This window comes from Toxorhynchites rutilus, chromosome 1, assembly GCF_029784135.1.
Source record: "Toxorhynchites rutilus septentrionalis strain SRP chromosome 1, ASM2978413v1, whole genome shotgun sequence".
In the NCBI taxonomy this organism is placed as follows: domain Eukaryota; kingdom Metazoa; phylum Arthropoda; class Insecta; order Diptera; family Culicidae; genus Toxorhynchites; species Toxorhynchites rutilus.
In genome coordinates this window covers 129,092,398-129,110,700 of record NC_073744.1, presented here as the reverse complement: position 1 = coordinate 129,110,700, position 18,303 = coordinate 129,092,398, and the positions used below count along the sequence as shown (strand labels likewise).

At 39.2% G+C, this 18,303-nt stretch overlaps 2 protein-coding genes across 2 annotated transcripts; one reads left to right on the top strand and one right to left on the bottom strand.

Annotated features, from left to right (window-relative positions):
• Window positions 1–11,712: 11,712 nt before the first annotated feature.
• On the top strand, window positions 11,713–12,918 carry LOC129762749 (GATA zinc finger domain-containing protein 1). Its single transcript, XM_055761268.1, has 2 exons — window positions 11,713–12,368; window positions 12,437–12,918. The coding sequence occupies exons 1-2, from the start codon at window positions 11,838–11,840 to the stop codon at window positions 12,806–12,808; spliced, it is 903 nt and encodes a 300-aa protein (XP_055617243.1). The 5' UTR covers window positions 11,713–11,837; the 3' UTR covers window positions 12,809–12,918.
• On the bottom strand, window positions 12,512–17,297 carry LOC129762748 (DNA ligase 1). Its single transcript, XM_055761267.1, has 5 exons — window positions 17,158–17,297; window positions 16,985–17,095; window positions 16,564–16,773; window positions 15,004–16,504; window positions 12,512–13,704 (listed from the first exon to the last, which is right to left on the bottom strand). The coding sequence occupies exons 1-5, from the start codon at window positions 17,175–17,177 to the stop codon at window positions 12,910–12,912; spliced, it is 2,637 nt and encodes an 878-aa protein (XP_055617242.1). The 5' UTR covers window positions 17,178–17,297; the 3' UTR covers window positions 12,512–12,909.
• Between the last annotated feature and the right edge of the window lie 1,006 nt (window positions 17,298–18,303).

The following is an 18,303-nucleotide window of genomic DNA, read 5'->3' as shown; positions in this document are numbered from 1 at the left end:
CAACCACGCTATATTTATCCCACCCGACACTTACTTTACTAGCAGTCTTCAGGTTTCTGTAAGTATCATGGTCAACTTCAATTATCGTGTTGTATTTATTATACTTCAAGCGTGGATTTTCATATTCAACAACGACCTTGACATCCTCGATCGAAATGTTTTCATTTTGACTCTTTAAGTAGTCAATGAAAACATCAGAGGAATATCGATCACTCATCCCAATAATTTTTAATTTTGGTTTTATTGGCTTTGGAATAAAAGTACTAAACCCTTTTCCAAGATTGCTTTCAATTCCACTTTTCACTTGCTCAATATTATCCCCTGCTGCATACTCAACAATAATCGAGCCATCTTTACCGTTCCTGAAATTCTCTATTTTGTGTATTTTAGGATCTAATTTAGTCTTCAACAGTTCTCCTTGTCCTTTAGCTAGGCAGCGTCGGTTGGATAATGCATAGGTTCCGAACCCGTGTTCTAAATCTGGGAACTCTCGTCGATAGATTTCCACTTGATGAGCGCAGCCTGTGCTTGGGCGCTAAGCAAAAAACAAACTCCACGGTGGCGGGGAGCGTTTTCACACCGAATGCCAGAGTATAATAGTAGCTGTCTCCACGGAAGCTTGTGTTCTCCAAAGTTAGTCCAACGTACTTCGCTCGGCCCCAGGATTTCGAGCTCTCTCCTTGCTCTCTTTGCTGAGCTAACGTTAATACACTCCACGTTTCAATTCTTGTCCTTTATTTCGTTGTCGTAAAAACAGTTCGTGATCTTTCATTATTGGTTCCTGTAACTTATGGATTTCGGGAACAGTAGATTGTTAGCCTAAGATCCCCATCCCGCGATGGGGCTGCCATCGTAGGTTTAGCTGGCGGGAGCCGCATTTCTTATTCGGTCTCGCCTTTTAAGAGCAAGGTTGGGCCTTTTGTGGCATTTCATGTTGAGCCCACTACGCATCTCACCGCGTCCTACCTATGCTCCTGCTGCTTGTCTGGGAGTGCTTATTACACCGGAGCATGTTATTCACACTCGACCCCCATACCTAAAGGTACTTTCCGCCATCCGCAACCCGCGGACCCGCCCCGCGTTCCATGCAGCTTGGATCCTGCGTCTTGTAATATGATCACTACGACGCAAGCAGGTCTCCCAATTATGGTTCCTGATAAAACGCGAAAAAATCATTACATTTCGAAGAATATTCATTCGAAACGGAGAATCTGATTTTCATTGATATTTTTGTTCCTAAAGATATATTGATTTTTCCCGCCGCCTACACCCAAACCAGCGTTGCATTTCATTTTCGGTAGAAATCATGCCTTTTCGTGTCGAATGAGCAAATAAAATCATCTGTCGCCCAAAGCTTTAAAAAGTTTGTATGTATAGAAGCAGACATCTGTTTCTTTTTTCTTTTTTCGTCTCTTTTGCGATTGCATCCAAAAAAGTCCAAACGACGTCAATTGGGATCGAAACATGGCCGGCTGGAATATAAGGCTGTTTTACACGACCACGCTATCCACATAGCTAATGATATATTGATATATTATTATATTGAATGGCGTTAACGTTCCCTATGGAACCTTTGCCGTCTCAACATATGTATTAACTAGCGTCATTTATTAATACTTAGTTGAGATTTCTTAAGCCAAATCACACGCCTTGAATGTATCCCGAGGAGCAATTACACCTCATTATAAAGTGAAGTTTGAAAGTGTTTCCTAAGAGTAAATAGGAGACCATAAAAGAGATCTATATCCATCTCGGTCTGGGCCGTGTACATATGTGGCAAAGTAATGCGTGCTTATATGTAATCTGCTTTGTTCCCGTTTCCGCTTCACGGTGAAAACGAAATGAACGGCATGCCATTGAACTACGAGTTAGTAAAGCGTCAAAGATAATAAGGGGGTTTCAGGCAGAAAACCCCTTATTATCTTAGGCAGGCACCTTTCAAATAGAAATTATTAATGAAAATTAACTTCTCCGTATCAAATTAGTGTTCAATGTGAATGGAAAACTTTGTTTTCTTCATGTGGTAAAATAATCTCTCACAAAAATTGTATCTGAAGATAATTTTATATTATAATAAGTTTTATTATATTTAATAAGCTTCAGTGGAAAACTAATTTCGTATCCAGATGGCGACACCGTACCGTTGTCATCGCGGATACACATAATTTCGTTTTCACCGTGTAGTGGAAACGGGAATACAGCCGAATGTGTCTCTTGTTTCGCTCGTTAGTATTAATCTTATAACGTTGTACCATTTATATTATATTAGGATAAGTTTCTTCGGTTTTACAACAGATGGCGTAACTTGATTATTATTCCAGTGAATCAAATTTCCAGACATTCGTTGGAAAGCTACTGTCATTGCGCATCTTTTTCAGTTTATGTCGAAAAGTTGAAACGTAAACAACGTGCCACTTCGAATATGTCGAATTTCGTACCAACGAGAGTGTTTTTGCGGGGAGTGTTCGCGGAAAGTCATCGCATTTTGATGGAAGTTTATGGTGACCATGCTTCAACTGAGCGAACGTGTCAGACGTGGTTTGCATGGTTTAAAAATGGTAATTTAGACTTGGAAGACGAAGAACGTTCCGGACGGCCAAAAAAGTTTGAAAATGAAGAATTGGAGGCTTCACTCGATCAAGATCCGTCACAAACGTAACAAGAACTTGCAGATACACTTGAAGTAGCTCAGCAAACCATATCCGATCGAGTTTTGCAAAATAAAGCATTAATTTGTGAAAAAAAACGAAGAAACTTACCGGTACTCCTATGCATGCGTATTTGAGAGTCATTACTTTTTCTGTTATTTTTAGGCTCATTTAATGTAATAAATCGGGACGATAAAACATGAGCTAAAAATTGAATTTGGGTGTAGAAAGCTTTATTTTCTACAGCAATAGAAAGGTATTTTAACGGTATATATGTTAATATTTAATTTTTGTCGGTGAAGCTATGAAGACAGGGCGGGTCTGCTCTCTCAGAATCGTGACACGGCCATTAATACGATAATTTGTTTGTCAGTATTTTTTTTTTGAATTTTCCTGGTTTCAAGTATTCTTTCTACGCTAAAATGGTTAGAAAACCATATTTTACATAGTGGTAGGTATGATATGGTATAGGTATAAAATGGTTTGGTATAAGCGTTGTAAATTATAATATCAAATTGTTCTCAGACCCAATTTTCGCATGAATTTTTTTCGCCGTCTTTTATTTCAATAGAACACTAATTCGATACGGAGAAGTTAATTATCATTCATAATTATAATTTCAAGAACTTGTTCATTTCGCCTGAAAATCAATTACTATCTTTTTTTTCCAAAATATATATTTTATCAAGGCACATATGGCATTAGCCTGACGGGCCGGGAGTTCAATATTTTGACAATTTTTGTCTTACGACTATGTTAGTAATATGTAACCGATTACTCGCGGTTGGCTCGAGGTTAGTATTACAAAGATTCTCAAAATTGGGATGTTGCAGTCACGTCCGACACGGGATACTTCCTATTGGGGTGCAACTGACCATCAATCGGCGACGCCCCCCTAGACTCTACCTCCTATCAATCGTGGTGCATCTCTAATTATTACTATCTTTGGCGCTTCCGTAAACTAGTAAACGAAGCTCAATGCCGTGAACGCAAATTCCATGCGAAAGCAAACCCGAAAACAGATGCTCTTGGATACGATTGCATCACGGGAACCGAATGCGCAAATCTTCCTTCGCTCGCGCGATTACATTCAAAAGCAAAACAGAAACTAAATGGATTGCTGAGCTGGCATCCGAATCAATACAGATTTGTGTGATTTCAATAGCCTGTTTCCATATCAATTTTTAAGCTATTGAAACAAGTTTTCGGGTCAATATCTAACAATCATATAATTCTTGGGTCTTTCGAAAGCGTTTATCATACCACTCCGTTCAGTCGGCAAAGGGGCTTAACTCCTTGCACTCTAAGCGTCACGCTCTCGTTCTCGAAACTTTGAACTTACACTCCGGTTCGGAAATGGAATACGTAGTTCTACCTTAAAAAATGTAAATTACAATACATATGCCAAGCCATTCTTCATATGTTATGAATGAAACAATGTAAAATATTTTTTTTTATAAATCGTTTATTTGTACAGGCTCAGTTACATAAGTTTAAAGGAGCCAAATTCAATATTTAATATTAGTTCTAAATCAATTTTGCTTATTCTATGGTTAATAGGATGGGAAACTGGGACCTATGCCGGGTTTATACGGTGCGAGTAAACATACTCGGACTAGTCAGTTACTGCAGTATAGCTACTCACACCATGTGAACGCATCATGCCAGTTAGTGTCATGGGTGATCCGGCGTGCGAGCTACTTTAAAGTTTTTTGATTTTAAAGCCGGGTTCAGACGGTGCGAGCAAGCATACGAGTCGGTCTAGTCAGTTACTGCAGTGCAGCTACTCACACCGTGTGAACACATCATGCCAGTTATTGTCATGTGTGATCCGGCGTGCGAGCTACTTCAAAGTTTTTTGAATTTACTCGCACTCGCATGCTTCAAAACGTCAAAAACAGAATTTAGCGTTCGAATCAGGGATGCCAAATGTAAAGAAATGTCTCTATTTTTAAGATATTTGAAAATATGCGAAGATATTTATAGACTTGAAAATTATTGGAAAAACAAATAAAACCCTCATAGTTTCTTAACGAAATCATTGTTATTCTGTTTTGCACGCTGGCGGGGCACGCTTTCTTTTTGAGATAGTTTTCTGGAGAATGTCTAATATAGAATCATTATCAGGCACAATTTTCATTCAAAATTCACTCACAACTTGCGAAAAAAAGTAAGGTTCTAAGAAACAGAATACATATTCGATTTAAAAAAGTACATTTTCATTCATTATTTTAATTTTTGACGCGTGTGAATAAAATTTTAAAAAGTCTTCTAGACTATCATTTAAAGCATCACATACTTCCGGAATTATCTTAGCTATGGATGCTTTCGAGATTCTAAAAAATATCGACAACAATCTGAACAATATTCCAGAAGAAAGGCATATCAATGTCATTTATATTATCACTCTTGCAGGTACAGCATCCTTCATGAGTGTATCTTGGCGTTGTATTTGTGGAGCAATTAAATTCAACAGTTTTTCCACTTGTTCAGGTGTTATTCTCAACACTGCTCTGTAATCTCTATAAAATTGTGTAATGATACATTCAACTGAAAACCTAAGATGAAAACTACCAATAAAGAAGTCGATTTCGGACCAATCATTTGACAAATTCGGACCTGATTGCTGTTTCTGACTATTTGATGGACATTTGAAAAATCGCCTGGCATCCCAGGTAAACCCGTGCCGTAGTATCTAGTTTCTCGCCAGCAGCTCACACTATGTGAACGGACAAGGCGAGTCAACCAATTGTCAAGCGAGTCCACCGGGTCAGTAGCTGCTCATTGTCAAGTCAGCTACTAGCAACGTATAAATGGGCCTTAAGGCCCATTTATACCTTGCTAGTAGCTGACTTGACAGTGGGCAGCTACTGGGCCGATGAACTCGCTTAACAATTGGTTGACTCGCCTTGTCCGTTCACACAGTGTGAGCTGCTGACGAGAAACTAGATACTACAGAATTGGCTTACCAGGGATGCCAGATGATTTTTCAAATGTCCATCAAATAGTCAGAAACAGCAATCAGGTCCGAATTTGACAGATGATTGATCCGAAATCGACTTTTCTATTGGCAGTTTTCGTCTCAGGTTTTCAGTTGCATTTATAATCACACAGTTTTATCGCGAAATACACGCTGACCGTGTATAAAAATACTTTGTGTTAAATTTCTTCGAACTGAAGGTACTATCCGAAAAAACAGAAAGGCAAAATTATTTGGGCCAGTAATTGGATGCAAGGAAAAGGAGCAACAAATACAATACTGAAGGAACTCTTCGACGATGATCCTCTAGAGTACAGAGCAGTGTTGAGAAAAACACCTGAATAAGTGGAAACACTGTTGGATCCAAAAATTCAACGCCAAGATACACTCATGAGGGATGCCATACCTGCAAGAAAGAAATTTAAAAATCACATTGATGTGCCTTTCTATTCCAGAAGAAAGGCACATCAATGTGATTTCGTTCAGATTGTTGTCGATATTTTTTAGAGTCTCGAAAGCAAAAAACAAATGGCGCAAAATATTTTCGTGAAATGTTTATTATAGCCTCACGAATCACCATTTTTATATATGAGTATTTATGTTTGTAGAAATAATAATTGTTTGATTGACTTGTGTTGGGAGTGGAATATGAATGTTTAAAATGGCACAGATTGATGTTTGGTGAAAACTGATCCGATGTGGGTTCGAACACCGGTCGTCTGTATCTGAGAGAGAGGAGCCAGCTCGCGTTTTTTGTGATCACCCTTATGTCAGCGCGAACCAGTCACGGTGAACCCAAGGCGCGTAGAAGTATATCCTAAGGTGGGCCAACTTGCTAAAACCACTCTTCAGCCATCTTGGAAGTCTACTGTGTTTTGTTTGTAAACAAAACACAATACGCTTGTGCCGGAGCTCGCTCGTGATCAGTCTGTCTCTTTCACGCTTCAAGAAAATAATTCCCCTTCCGCTTTCTTCCGTACTGTTTTCATATACCGCTCCCCTAACCAACTTAGTGACGAAACGGCCTCACCTAGTACCATAGACCCGTCTTGGGTGAACCAAGGGGAAGTAATATGTAGAAAACTTCAACATGACATTTTTTTGCAAGACATTTTATGTGAAAATAATTTTGACGTCGGACTACATCTTTCATTTCTATACTGGGGTGTAAGTTCAAAGCTTCGAAAACGAGAGTGTTACATTGGAGAAACAGGATTTTGAGCAATAAAACAATAAAGCAATAAAGAAATGGTATGAGAACCGCTTCATTCGAAAGATAAAATTTCTACGCGTTATATGTGTGTTACTTATTGATCCAAAAACTTGTTTCAATAGCTCAAAAATTGCTATGAAAGCAAGCTATTGAAATTACTAAAATCTGTATATAACCAGCTGCCAGCTTGGCAATCCACCCAATTATAATTGTACAGCGGTTAGATCATTTTAGAACAGTTACTGCTGCAAAAAAAATAAACTTGCTGCTGTGAAGAAGGCGACCAGCAAGAAGAAAGTTGCTGCTACTGCTGGTGTGGCTGCCCGAAAGCAAAAGTCAAACAAATCCTCAAAAATCGATGCATGCAAGCCGAAAACGCCGAAGCCGTAGAAATCAGCAGCAGCTTCGAAAAAAACTACCATCGCCACACATAACGCACAACACGAGAGAAAACAAGATAGTGTTTTCAGCAAATCAAATCCAGTTCTTTTCAGAAAGAGTTTATCATATACTGCGGTCAAATACATTCTTTTTGTAATTTCTTCGATCAAGTGCGATCAACGTAAGATTACATCTTTCGAGCTCTTATTAGGGGTACAAGGAATCTTGAGAAAGACAATTCATTCCTGCTCGACACTCGCACAAACAATGTTCACTCATCAATCATCACAAACGGGAAGTGGGTGTTGTGAGGGAGGGCAAAGTGAGCGCAACATTTATGTAGACTGATTGGAAGCGACAGATATGTTGTCTATGGGAAATGGTATACAAATTATATCACACATAAAGGGGAGAAAGAATCTTGACCCTTTTAGTTTTGTGGACAAGACTAATTGGTTTACCTCCGCTATCGGTTAATTCGATTGGATCTTCAATGATACTATTGCCTTGATTAGCGACCTGCATGTCAAATTTAAAATTTGCATATGAATGGTCCATCAGTGATGGGCAGGATTCAAATTTTCAAATTTTTTACCCCCTATATATTCATGTTAGACGCAGTCCTACGTCAAAAATCAAATCGGGGATAAAAACGCACAAATGCACTCGCAAACAAAGGTTCACGTCAAGTTTGAACACTTTTCTCATAAATGAATGACAACAACTTGCTTGATTGAAATTGTCAGATTGGAATTTTCTTGATGAGAATGCGTAAAAAGAATAAGAAGAAAACAAACTATCTGTCATTCAGCTGGATCCTCTCTCTCAGGTCTGTATTATCGTTTTGCTGCATGTTTCATTAGAAGGGATGTTTGCCGTTGTTACTTTCATCGAACATCAGCAATTTCGAGTGCTGATATTTAGAAGCCCATTTTTGTAAATCCATAAAAAATCTATGGTTTTCTGTAATAGATTGAAATTAAACACGTTTTATGAAATCATTAAAAATTAAAAATAAATTACCATAATCAATGAAGTCATTGAATTGCTCTTTTCCTGCAATCAAATCAATATCCAAATGGTTTTGTTTTGGTGATTCATTCAATATTCCATTTTCATCTGTTAATTTGTTATGAGTTTCGCTCATATTTGTTTCGAGCCGTTTAGCTTCTCTCTAGCGGTTGCGATGTTTTGTGAGTAATCGACTATAAGAGCCACTTTTTTCAAATTTAATCATTTTATTCTTCCGTATGTGTTCAGACATTGCTGTTACGAAATGAAACTTGTCAATGTGAAAGCTTTTATTTACATTTCAATATGATGTAATATGTTCTTCATTAGGATCTAATATGGTTTACTGTTTCATGATTTTCTTCAGCATACAACACGATTTACTGCAGTACTGAATCGATTTAAATTATACGCTTAAACGACATACAAACTGCATCAGCGTAATATACGCATATGATGTGGAATCAATATATTTTATGACAATATACATCATAAAACTGATGTTTATTATACCGAATTGCGACTTAATTTGATAATGATATATAAAATCGAGTTTTTACATTTTATGCGATTTCAAATATCCACGATACATACTTTGATTGATATTACATGCGATTATGATTTATTCTGATTTCATGTAAGACTTAGCACGTGCAAAATTATACGATTTAATGTTTGCTGGGCAAATTCACCGAAAATATGAATATATTCATTATATAAGTTCGCGCTAGTGTAAACGGTTTATGCGATTTCTATAAATCTCATCATATTTCTTCACACGAATATATCACTAGTCTAAACCTGAGACGAGACATGACAATAGGGGGCCGATTCCGGACCACTTCTTCTGTCAAACTCGGACCACTTGCAACTCGGCTCCTGATTGGTTGATGGGGAAAATAATTGACAAAGATAAATATACAAAAAAGGGATTTCCAACTTTTTTACAGTGTTGTCAAATATATTTAAAATTGAATAAACGTTACTTTATAATTTGAGAAAGCATAATTTTTTCAATATTTCACTACTGTTAGTATTTGAACGATATCAGGGTTGAATTATAAGGTCTTTTTCCCGTTTAGACTTTATGGTGAAAACGAAATGAAGTGTATCTGCAATGACAATGATACGACATCTGGATATGAAATTAGTTTTTAACAAATCTTACTACTCTCTATCAGATCAGCCGGTCCGAAGGCACTTTTAAATTGTTAAAATCTGAATGAAAATTTTTACTTGGAGTTATTCATTTACTCGAAGCACGTTTTTTTACTCTAACTTAACCTATTTTCTATGCACCTTCCGTTATTCTCACCAAAACATATCATGATAATATAGAATTATCTTCAGATAGAATTTTTGTAAGAGATTATTTTACCACATGAAGAAAACAAAGTTTTCCATTCTCATTGAACACTAATTTGATACGGAGAAGTTAATTTTCATTCATAATTTCTATTTGAAAAGTATTCAACCTCCCTGAAAACCCATCATTATCTTGCCGCTTCACTGTCTCGTAAAACGAAATTCAATGACGTGTCGTTAATTTAGTCCTCATCGTGAAGTGTATACAGTAAGGCCCATAATCTCTTGATAAATAAAATAAACTCTAAATTTAATTCATGTATTTCATCATATCATACTCCTGTTGTCGAATCTACGTTTTCTTGTTTTCTTTATTTCTCCACATATGATTTTTTTGAATACTCTTTTAATACAAAAATAGTACATCTCATAAAATACGTGATACGAAGAACACATGTTTCTCACATGGGAAAATACTCTTCGAAATTTTATAACATTCTTGTCTTAGGTATAAACCATACTGGACAGTAAGTGGATTAGAGGGGCGGTATATAAAAACAGAATGATGGAAAACGGAGGAGGGGATGTTTACCTGAGCGAAAGGGAGAGAGAACTTGATCGCAAACGTCTGAAATATTGCATTTCTCGACAATTTGGATGGAATGCGATTATCCGCAGCTACATGACCGCAGAGTGGATTTCACGTATTGGCTCACCTGAGAGTACATTTATTATTGCCTTGCTTTATTTTCACCTTTCAAAAGCACATAAACACTAACACTCTCAAAAAACCGTTGCGGCGCATCATCTCCATCGAGCCACCGCAGCGAATGAAGAACCGTACAACAGTGATTTTGGAACCGTACACACCCGCCCCGCCCTATGTTTTTTAGATCATACACATTCCATTATCGAGGCTCCACGGCGGTCTGTCATTGCAAAATCAGCGCGGGAGAGCCGTCCAGTGTGTTCTTACGCTGTTCTTAATCATTATCAGGCACAATTATCATTCAGAAAAAACAGCATTTAGCGTTCGAATCAGGGATGCCAAATGTAAAGAAATGTTTTCATTTTGAAGATATTTTAAAATATACAAAGATATTAATAGACTACAAAATTATTGGAAAAATAAATAGTTTCTAAACGAAATCGTTATTATTTTGTTTTGCACGCTGACGTAGCGTACTTTTCTTTTAAGATGGTTTTTCATAAAAACAAGAACAAAAGCCATCCATGAGTGAAGCCATCAGACGATATCTCCATATGCCATATGCCCTGCGAGAATATTTGAGAAAGATACTTGGTATCTGTAGTATCGTTGAAGGTGGTCAATATGAAACAGAATAATTATATAAATATAACTTTGAAAAAGTTCATTTTCATTCATAATTTTAATTTTTGACGCGTATTTATACCACCTGTAAATCTACTATCATTTTCACTTCACATTCGGAGTTCCTTCAATATTATATTTGTTGTTCCTTCATTTACATCAAATTAATGGCCCAAATCTATTTGCCTTCCTGCTTTTTTCAATTAATACCTTCAGCTCGAAGTAATTCAGCACTAAGTATTTTTATAACCGCTATTGTTTCTGATTATTTGATGGACATTTGAAAAATCACCTGGCATTCTTGGTAAACCAGTGCTGTTGTATCTAGTTACAAGCCAGCAACTCACACTGTATCACAAGGCGAGTTAACCGATTGTCAAGCGGGTTCACCAGCTCAGTAGCTGCTCACTGTCAAGTCAGCTACAAGCAGCGTATAAATGGGCCTTTATATAAGCAATGACCGAAGAGCGATTTTGACATATCGAACGCGGTTGCCTTGAACTAGCCTCTCTAGTAATGGGAATAACGCAAAAGAAAATCCTGGCCACCCTATTCCAATTCGCGTTGATGGCGGAATGGTGTCGACATCTGGATACGACATTAGTTTTTCGGATATTCTAACAAAAATTTACCATTATAATATAAAATTAAACACAACTTTTGTATCGCATTTTTTCACTACTTGCAAGCAAAAATAATTTTCATTTACATAGAGTGCTAGTTTGATTTGGAAAAAAATATTTTCATTAATAATTTTTATTTTAAAAGTGTGTTCATTTCTTCTGCAATCCCAAATTGTCATGCCTACTCCCCCATTTCGTCATACGAAGCTCAATGCCGTCAATTGCTGTCAGTTTGCTCCGCAATACATTGTTTGTTTACAATCTTCTTCCTGTTCAATTACCAAAACAAACATTGGCGCGTATTAATAAAGTTGATGATAAAATTTCTATTTTAACACAGAAAATGGGTCCAAAGCTGGCTCAAAAGTGTGCCCACTGTCAGGCGTGTACCACCGAAAAGTGGCACACCGTTGAACGGGGTGTCGTTTTGTGCACGCCGTGCTATGAGAAGCAAGAAAAGGAACAAACGGAGCTGGAGAATGAACTAAAGGAAATACAGGCGGAGTCCATGAAGATAGAATCACAATCAGATGACCCCACACCTGCCCATGAGCTTCCGAAAGAAGTCGAAAAGAATGGTAGCGACAAAAGTCAGGCGGACAAGGACACTAGTCCAGTGGATGATGTGAAGGAAGAGGCGACCGGTGAAAAGGATGAAAAAGAAACTGATGGAGGCAAAGAAAGGAACGCTCCTTCGCTAAGTCCGCGAAAGTTACGAAAGAACGTCAGAAGTGCCCGAAAAGGTGGTTCGGGCGGGACGGGGGCCAACGGTGGCAAAACTGGACGCTCGCGGAGGTTCATTTTCAAAAAGAACCCAATGAAAGCGCCAACCATTACGGTCACAACGAGAACAGTGGAAACATTGTTCCACAATGTAAGTACAGTGTGAGTTATTTGTAAATTCCATGGAATTGAGGGCAATTTTCTTTTGTTCCATTGCAGAATATTTATTATCAAATAGGGGACATTGTTTCGGTTATGGATGCAAACGATGATATTTACTACGCACAAATACACGGCTTGCAAATCGACTCTTACTGTGAAAAATCTGCCTATATTACTTGGCTTATACCAACGACATCCAGTCCTCCGCCAAACGAACAGTTCGACCCTGCTACCTATCTAATAGGGCCCGAGGAAGATCTCCCGCGGAAGCTTAGCTGTATGGAATTTGTGATGCATGCCCCAAGCAGCTATTATCTGGATCGACACAATCCGTTCCCAAGGCCGGATACCTGGGGACCGGAGAATACCTCCCAGGAGGATAATTCGAACTACATATGGGCGAATATTTCTCATCTGTATCAAAGCTGAAGTCGCTTCTGATGATTAACACAAATTGTTTTAGCTTTAACTGTAATATTTTTGGGTTACAATGGACACAAAACAAACAAACAGGAAATACATTAACTTATCTAGTAAAAGTCTTCTTCGGGATCGCGTTGATTTCCCTGCTGGTTCTTTATCTGGTCTTGGTTCAAATACATTTCGGCCACTTGTTTAGCGGAAGTGGCATCGGTTACGCCTTTGTCATCGCGAATTTTGATGAATCGAGGGAAACGTAAAGATATTCCCTTCTCGCCATCGATGATGCCCTGTGCAGCACGATGAACTGGACTCAGCGATAGATCCGCACATAGCACTTCCCATACTTGGGCTGGCGAAAACCAATCGTCCGGTTCGTGGGACGTGTCGTATCGATAGTAACTCTTAGCTCGCGGAATAATCTGCTCCTTCAGGAAGTCCGTATGCCGCTGCAAGTCATCGTCCGAAAATCCGGTACCAATTTTGCAAATACTCTGATACTCCTCGTTATCCTCGTCGTAGCAAGCAAGCAGAAACCCTCCATAAGTTCCCGTTCGTTTGCCTCTGCCCTTGTAGCCACCAATCACCACCAAATCCAGCGAGTCTCCGACCCCGGTGAGATAGTCTTTTTTCAGCTTCAACCAATTCCGGGAACGTTTGGCAATTTCATAGGTGGCCTCCTTCTGGAGGGTCTTTACCATCAAACCCTCGCAGTTTCCCTTGACGGCATCCTCCAGGAAGCGTTGCAACTCATCGATATCATCGGTGTCCAATCGTGTGGCGTATTTCCATTCGCCCTCGATTTCGCGGAAGTGTTTGTAGAGCAGTTCACGCCTCTCGAGGAAGGGACGTTCGACCAGAGGGGAGCCGTTCAGATACAGCAAATCGAACATGAAGACGCATACCTAGAGATGGGAGTAATGTATCAGTTTAACACAGTACTGCTCTATGAGCGATATTTAACGACTATTCTTTGTCCAGATTTGTAAAGGTAAAAAGCTTGTTGAATTTCTTGCATTGAAAAATGATCCTTCACTATTCGGACACAAAGTTTGTTGACATTGATGAAACACTATGTGTACCAGTATGGTGACCGATCAACGAAAGAATGTGCATGGATGTGCTTAGGATGCGAGGCCTTAGGTCTTTAACTTAAGCATCACCAACGATCACAGACCCCATCTAGCTAGCCTCGATTACAATAAAGAAGAAATCTACGCGAAACAAGAGCTTGACAAATTTCTGCATGACTCGAAAAATAATCAAGAAAACACCAAGTTTGGCAAGCGAAGGTTTTAGGGGACACAAAACGTTTCTATGGCGAATAGACACTCTTCCCGTCTCGCTGAGGGGGAAGGGAGCTGCCATACAAATGAAGCATACATTTCCGCATAATTCAAGTACTAACCAAGCAAACGGAACTAAATTTAGCATGTGGAGTTTTTATGGGGATGGGGAAGAAACATTTTTAAGGTGGTTCGACACTCCTCCCCCCTCTCTTAGGGTGAGCTGTCATACAAATGATTAACAAATTTCAGCACAACTCGAAAAATAATCAAGCAAGTGGAGCCAAATTAAGCATGTGAAGATTCTAGGGGGCACGAAACGTTTCTATGGTGAATGGACACTCTTTCCCCCTCTCTATGGGGTGAAGAGGGGAGGGGTCTGTCTTTATTCTATCATATTTTCTGTATCAAACATTTATTCCATGTAACGGAGAAGGATGTTATTTGCAAGTGGTTGAAAAATCTTTAACGAGAATTGTGTTTGACCGATGATATTATAATGATGAGTTTTGGTAGAAGTACTAGGAATTTTGTAGTAAATAGAAATTCAACGGGGTCGATTAGAATATCATTCAACAGTTCTGCGATTGGACTCATAAACTTGCGCTTAGTAAGAAAACGTTAATGTTTGAAGGTATTGATAACAAAAAACAAATTATGGGCGGGACGAAGTTTGCCGGGTCAGCTAGTAAATAAATAATTAGGTTTGTATTTCATTTGTATGACAGACCTCCCTCCCTATCCTTAGAGAGCAATGTCGAACCACCATAGAAACATTTCTTGCCCCCTGAAACCTTCACATGTCAAATTTGGTTACATTTGCTTGATTAGTTGTCGAGTTATGTAGAAATTTGTATTTCATTTTTATGACATTTTTGTTTGGAGGAAAAAGGATAAACCGTGACGATTAATTCTCACCTGTACTTTGATGTCCGTCTCGTTGGCATCCTTCCGTTTGCGGGTGCTCAAAATCTGGAACGGCAGAATTTGTTTCTTCTCAGGATCCCATGCCACAGCTTCGCAATCTAGAATAGCACTGCGCACCGATTCCAGTCGCGTACGATCCAACCGCGCTATGATATCCGGATATTTGCTCGTGTTGTTCTCCTGATTACGACTGTAGATGTTAATGCTACCATCATCGGCTATATGAATCTGAGCTCGCTCTCCATCGTACTTCCACTCACAGGTGAAATCGATACCACCGAAGCGTTCAAGAACCTCATGCACACCTTTGGTAGGATGTGCCAGCATAGGCTTCAGCGGGGTTCCCGGAACCATCGGGCATTTGTCCAATAAATGGTCGATACCGTGTTCCAACAACACGGGGATAATCTGATTATAATTTGGACATTGGCAGTATACCGTTTTAAGTATTAACGCGATCTCGTCTACTTTTGCCTTCGCAGATGTTTCGCTGCATTTGTTCAATGCGTTCAGAATAGGCTCTTTTTGGTCCTTCGAATTCGGTGGCGTCATAGCACAAGCTTGGGCCAGAGCCTGAAGAAGGGACTGCTCGGCGAGTCCTATGCGAAGCTTCCCTGCCAGCGAGCGTATGATGAAGCGAGCCTCCGAGTGACGACACGCCACAAACATCGACTGAATTTTGTCCATTTTTTTCGCCATCGAAGCAGTGCCCGTCATCCTCGCAATTTCTTGTAGCTTTCCGAACACTCCCTCGACAGTGTGTGGCGCCGGACGGAACATCATTCGCTGGCTGCTCTTGGATTGTTCGGCCACCAGTCCCAAATCACCGGTATTTTGCGCATCGGTTTTGATCTGAGACAAACTCCGACCAGTGCTTTGGGCGATAGCCTTCATCAGCGTGTGCTCTGCAATTCCCAGCTCAACGCCTTCGTATGCCGGCGCGAGCTGGTTGAGACTAAGATATACGCTTGCCAGAAGCTCGCTCGGACTGAGTACAATTACCGACCGGAAGTAATTGCTAAGAATCTCTATCATTCGTAAGCGTCCGCTTGTTTCTTCGATTATCTGGAAAGTTCGAGCCAAAGCGAGATACGGTATTTTGCTGCCCTTCTTCCAAAAGGCATCGTTTATCGGGTGGTAGTTTTTCTTCCCCGGATTGTAATCGACTCCGTCTACTTTGGAGCCACTAGCAGTGCTGGATGTCTCTTCCTTCTTGGCACTGGTGAAGAAACTCATCACGTTGGCAGCCTTATCTTTCGTGTCCACAGTTTTCTGTTCCTTTGCTGGCGATTCTATTTCCTGTTTAACTTCCTTCATCTCAACGTCTTGATCTTTTTCTCTCTTGATGGGAGACTTTTGTTTGGGGGACTTCTTTTTCGGCGTCTCCTTTGGGGATTTCTTCTCCTTCTTTACAACGGTTGTCGACTTCGATGTCTTGACCGGGCTCTTATCTTCGTTTTTAATCGATTCCTTCGGCTTCGTTTCTGGGGAACTAGAATAATTGTGGGGTCGATTAAATTTAAAGCAGCAATATCATCCTCTGTATCAAACCTGGTCTTTTTTGTAGGTGTCTCATCTTCACTGCCCGATGATACAATCCTCCGACGCTTTGCGATTCCGGTCGGTGTTTTACTATCATTAACCTTTAACTTCTGAGGAGACGGGGAGGGTGATGATTCAAAAACTGCTGCGGACTTGCGCCCTTTGCTCTTCACTGGGCTGTCTTCATCATCCACGGTTGGCCTTTCCGGTTTCTTTGAGCTAGTGACAAAGGAGCGAACGTGATATAAATATCTACTACGTTGTAATTGGGAAATGTATTCTCTTCGGATCGTTACAGCGTGTAGATCTCTTATAACGTTTAACTTAACAACAGCGAATATGAGCTGATTTCGAAGCATATTCGATGCAATTTCTTCATAAAACAATATTTATTTCAACATGAACGAAACGTCACGTCGTGCATATTTACCCAAACGCATTGTTGTTGTTCTCCCCCTTCACCGCTTCCACACCGGTGCAAGAACCCATGGGACCGGATGGATTATCACTCTTTTTCGCATTTGATTTGGTGAAAAATGATCTGTGGATTGAAGTATATTTTTAAAATTTGTCGGAGTTTGAAATAGAATCTATACCACTTACAATATAGATTTCTGTGCCATTGTGGGACAATTAGTTTGCACAATTACAAGAAAAATGAAACCAATAATGATTTGTTTACTTGAGTTAACACGAAACGGTTCTGTAGAAAGGCGAAAAAGAACAAGACATGATCGCAACAGTATTTGCGCGCAATGTCTCATGTCATAAATATTTGCAAGCACTGCGCTGTTGTAAGGTTCCTAGTTTTGTGCATCCAGGGTTTCCGTGACGATTTTCATTTTTAAAACGATGTAACTTCGTGAGAAATCAACGCATTTTAAAGTTTCTTGTTTTGGAATATTTTACGAACATATTTGTATCTTAATATGTGTAGATGAGGCAAACAAAAATATCTGGAAGAAAAAATGGATCGATTTTTTTTTACGAAGGATCTTTAGGGCTGTCCACATACCACGTAGAAAATTTTAGGGGAGGTAGGGGGTATGAAAATGTTCATGCTTCTCCACGGAGAGAGGGAAGGGGTAAAGACTATGTCCACGTTATTTTTTCATTTTTTCAAATATAATCACCGACACATTCTTAATTAAATAAAAACTGTTCCATCTTCAAGAACTTTTCAACTTTCCGCCCAACCTGTGTATTCCGTATTTATCAATAAACGCATTGAGCTGCATGAGAGTGCTTCATATATTTTTACTAATACCTTATGAGTTTCGGATTACCGAGGGAAACTACTAATGATACTAAATCAAATTCTTCGGAGTATAATAAAGCAGCGTGTGACTTGTTAGGCAGTCGAAGTCGGAAGTCGGTGGTCTAAGTCGAAGTCGAAGTCTATACAATATACTCATTTGATAGATGTTCGAATACACTCTAAAATTCAACTAATCTAATTTGTAATGCAATATACAATAGCTCTTCCCCCTTACAAAAATCTAGAAATAAGAACAATTATTCAAAAATATTCATATTCACTTACTTTTCTATTCTTGGTATTTGCACTCTCTTCGAATGCCTTGATAGGCCAGTTAGCACTATCGATTCAGGCTGATACTTTCTCTTTGTGCTTCCATCTACATTTGATTGATTCTCGTTTGGAACCGGCGTTTGCCGAACATCATTTCTTTCCTCCACGGTTGACATCTTGGAATGTCAAATTGGAATGTCCCTATTCAAAACCAAATC

What these genes read in the sequence shown, in the direction of transcription:
- LOC129762749 (XM_055761268.1), top strand. Translation starts at nt 11,838, where the DNA reads ATGGGTCCAAAGCTGGCTCAAAAGTGTGCCCACTGTCAGGCGTGTACC. An exon ending in TGGAAACATTGTTCCACAAT is followed by an intron (nt 12,369 to 12,436) that starts GTAAGTACAGTG and finishes GTTCCATTGCAG; the next exon opens with AATATTTATTATCAAATAGG.
- LOC129762748 (XM_055761267.1), bottom strand. Translation starts at nt 17,177, where the DNA reads ATGGCACAGAAATCTATATT. An exon ending in ATGGCACAGAAATCTATATT is followed by an intron (nt 17,096 to 17,157) that starts GTAAGTGGTATA and finishes TTCAATCCACAG; the next exon opens with ATCATTTTTCACCAAATCAA. An exon ending in AACAACAACAATGCGTTTGG is followed by an intron (nt 16,774 to 16,984) that starts GTAAATATGCAC and finishes CTTTGTCACTAG; the next exon opens with CTCAAAGAAACCGGAAAGGC.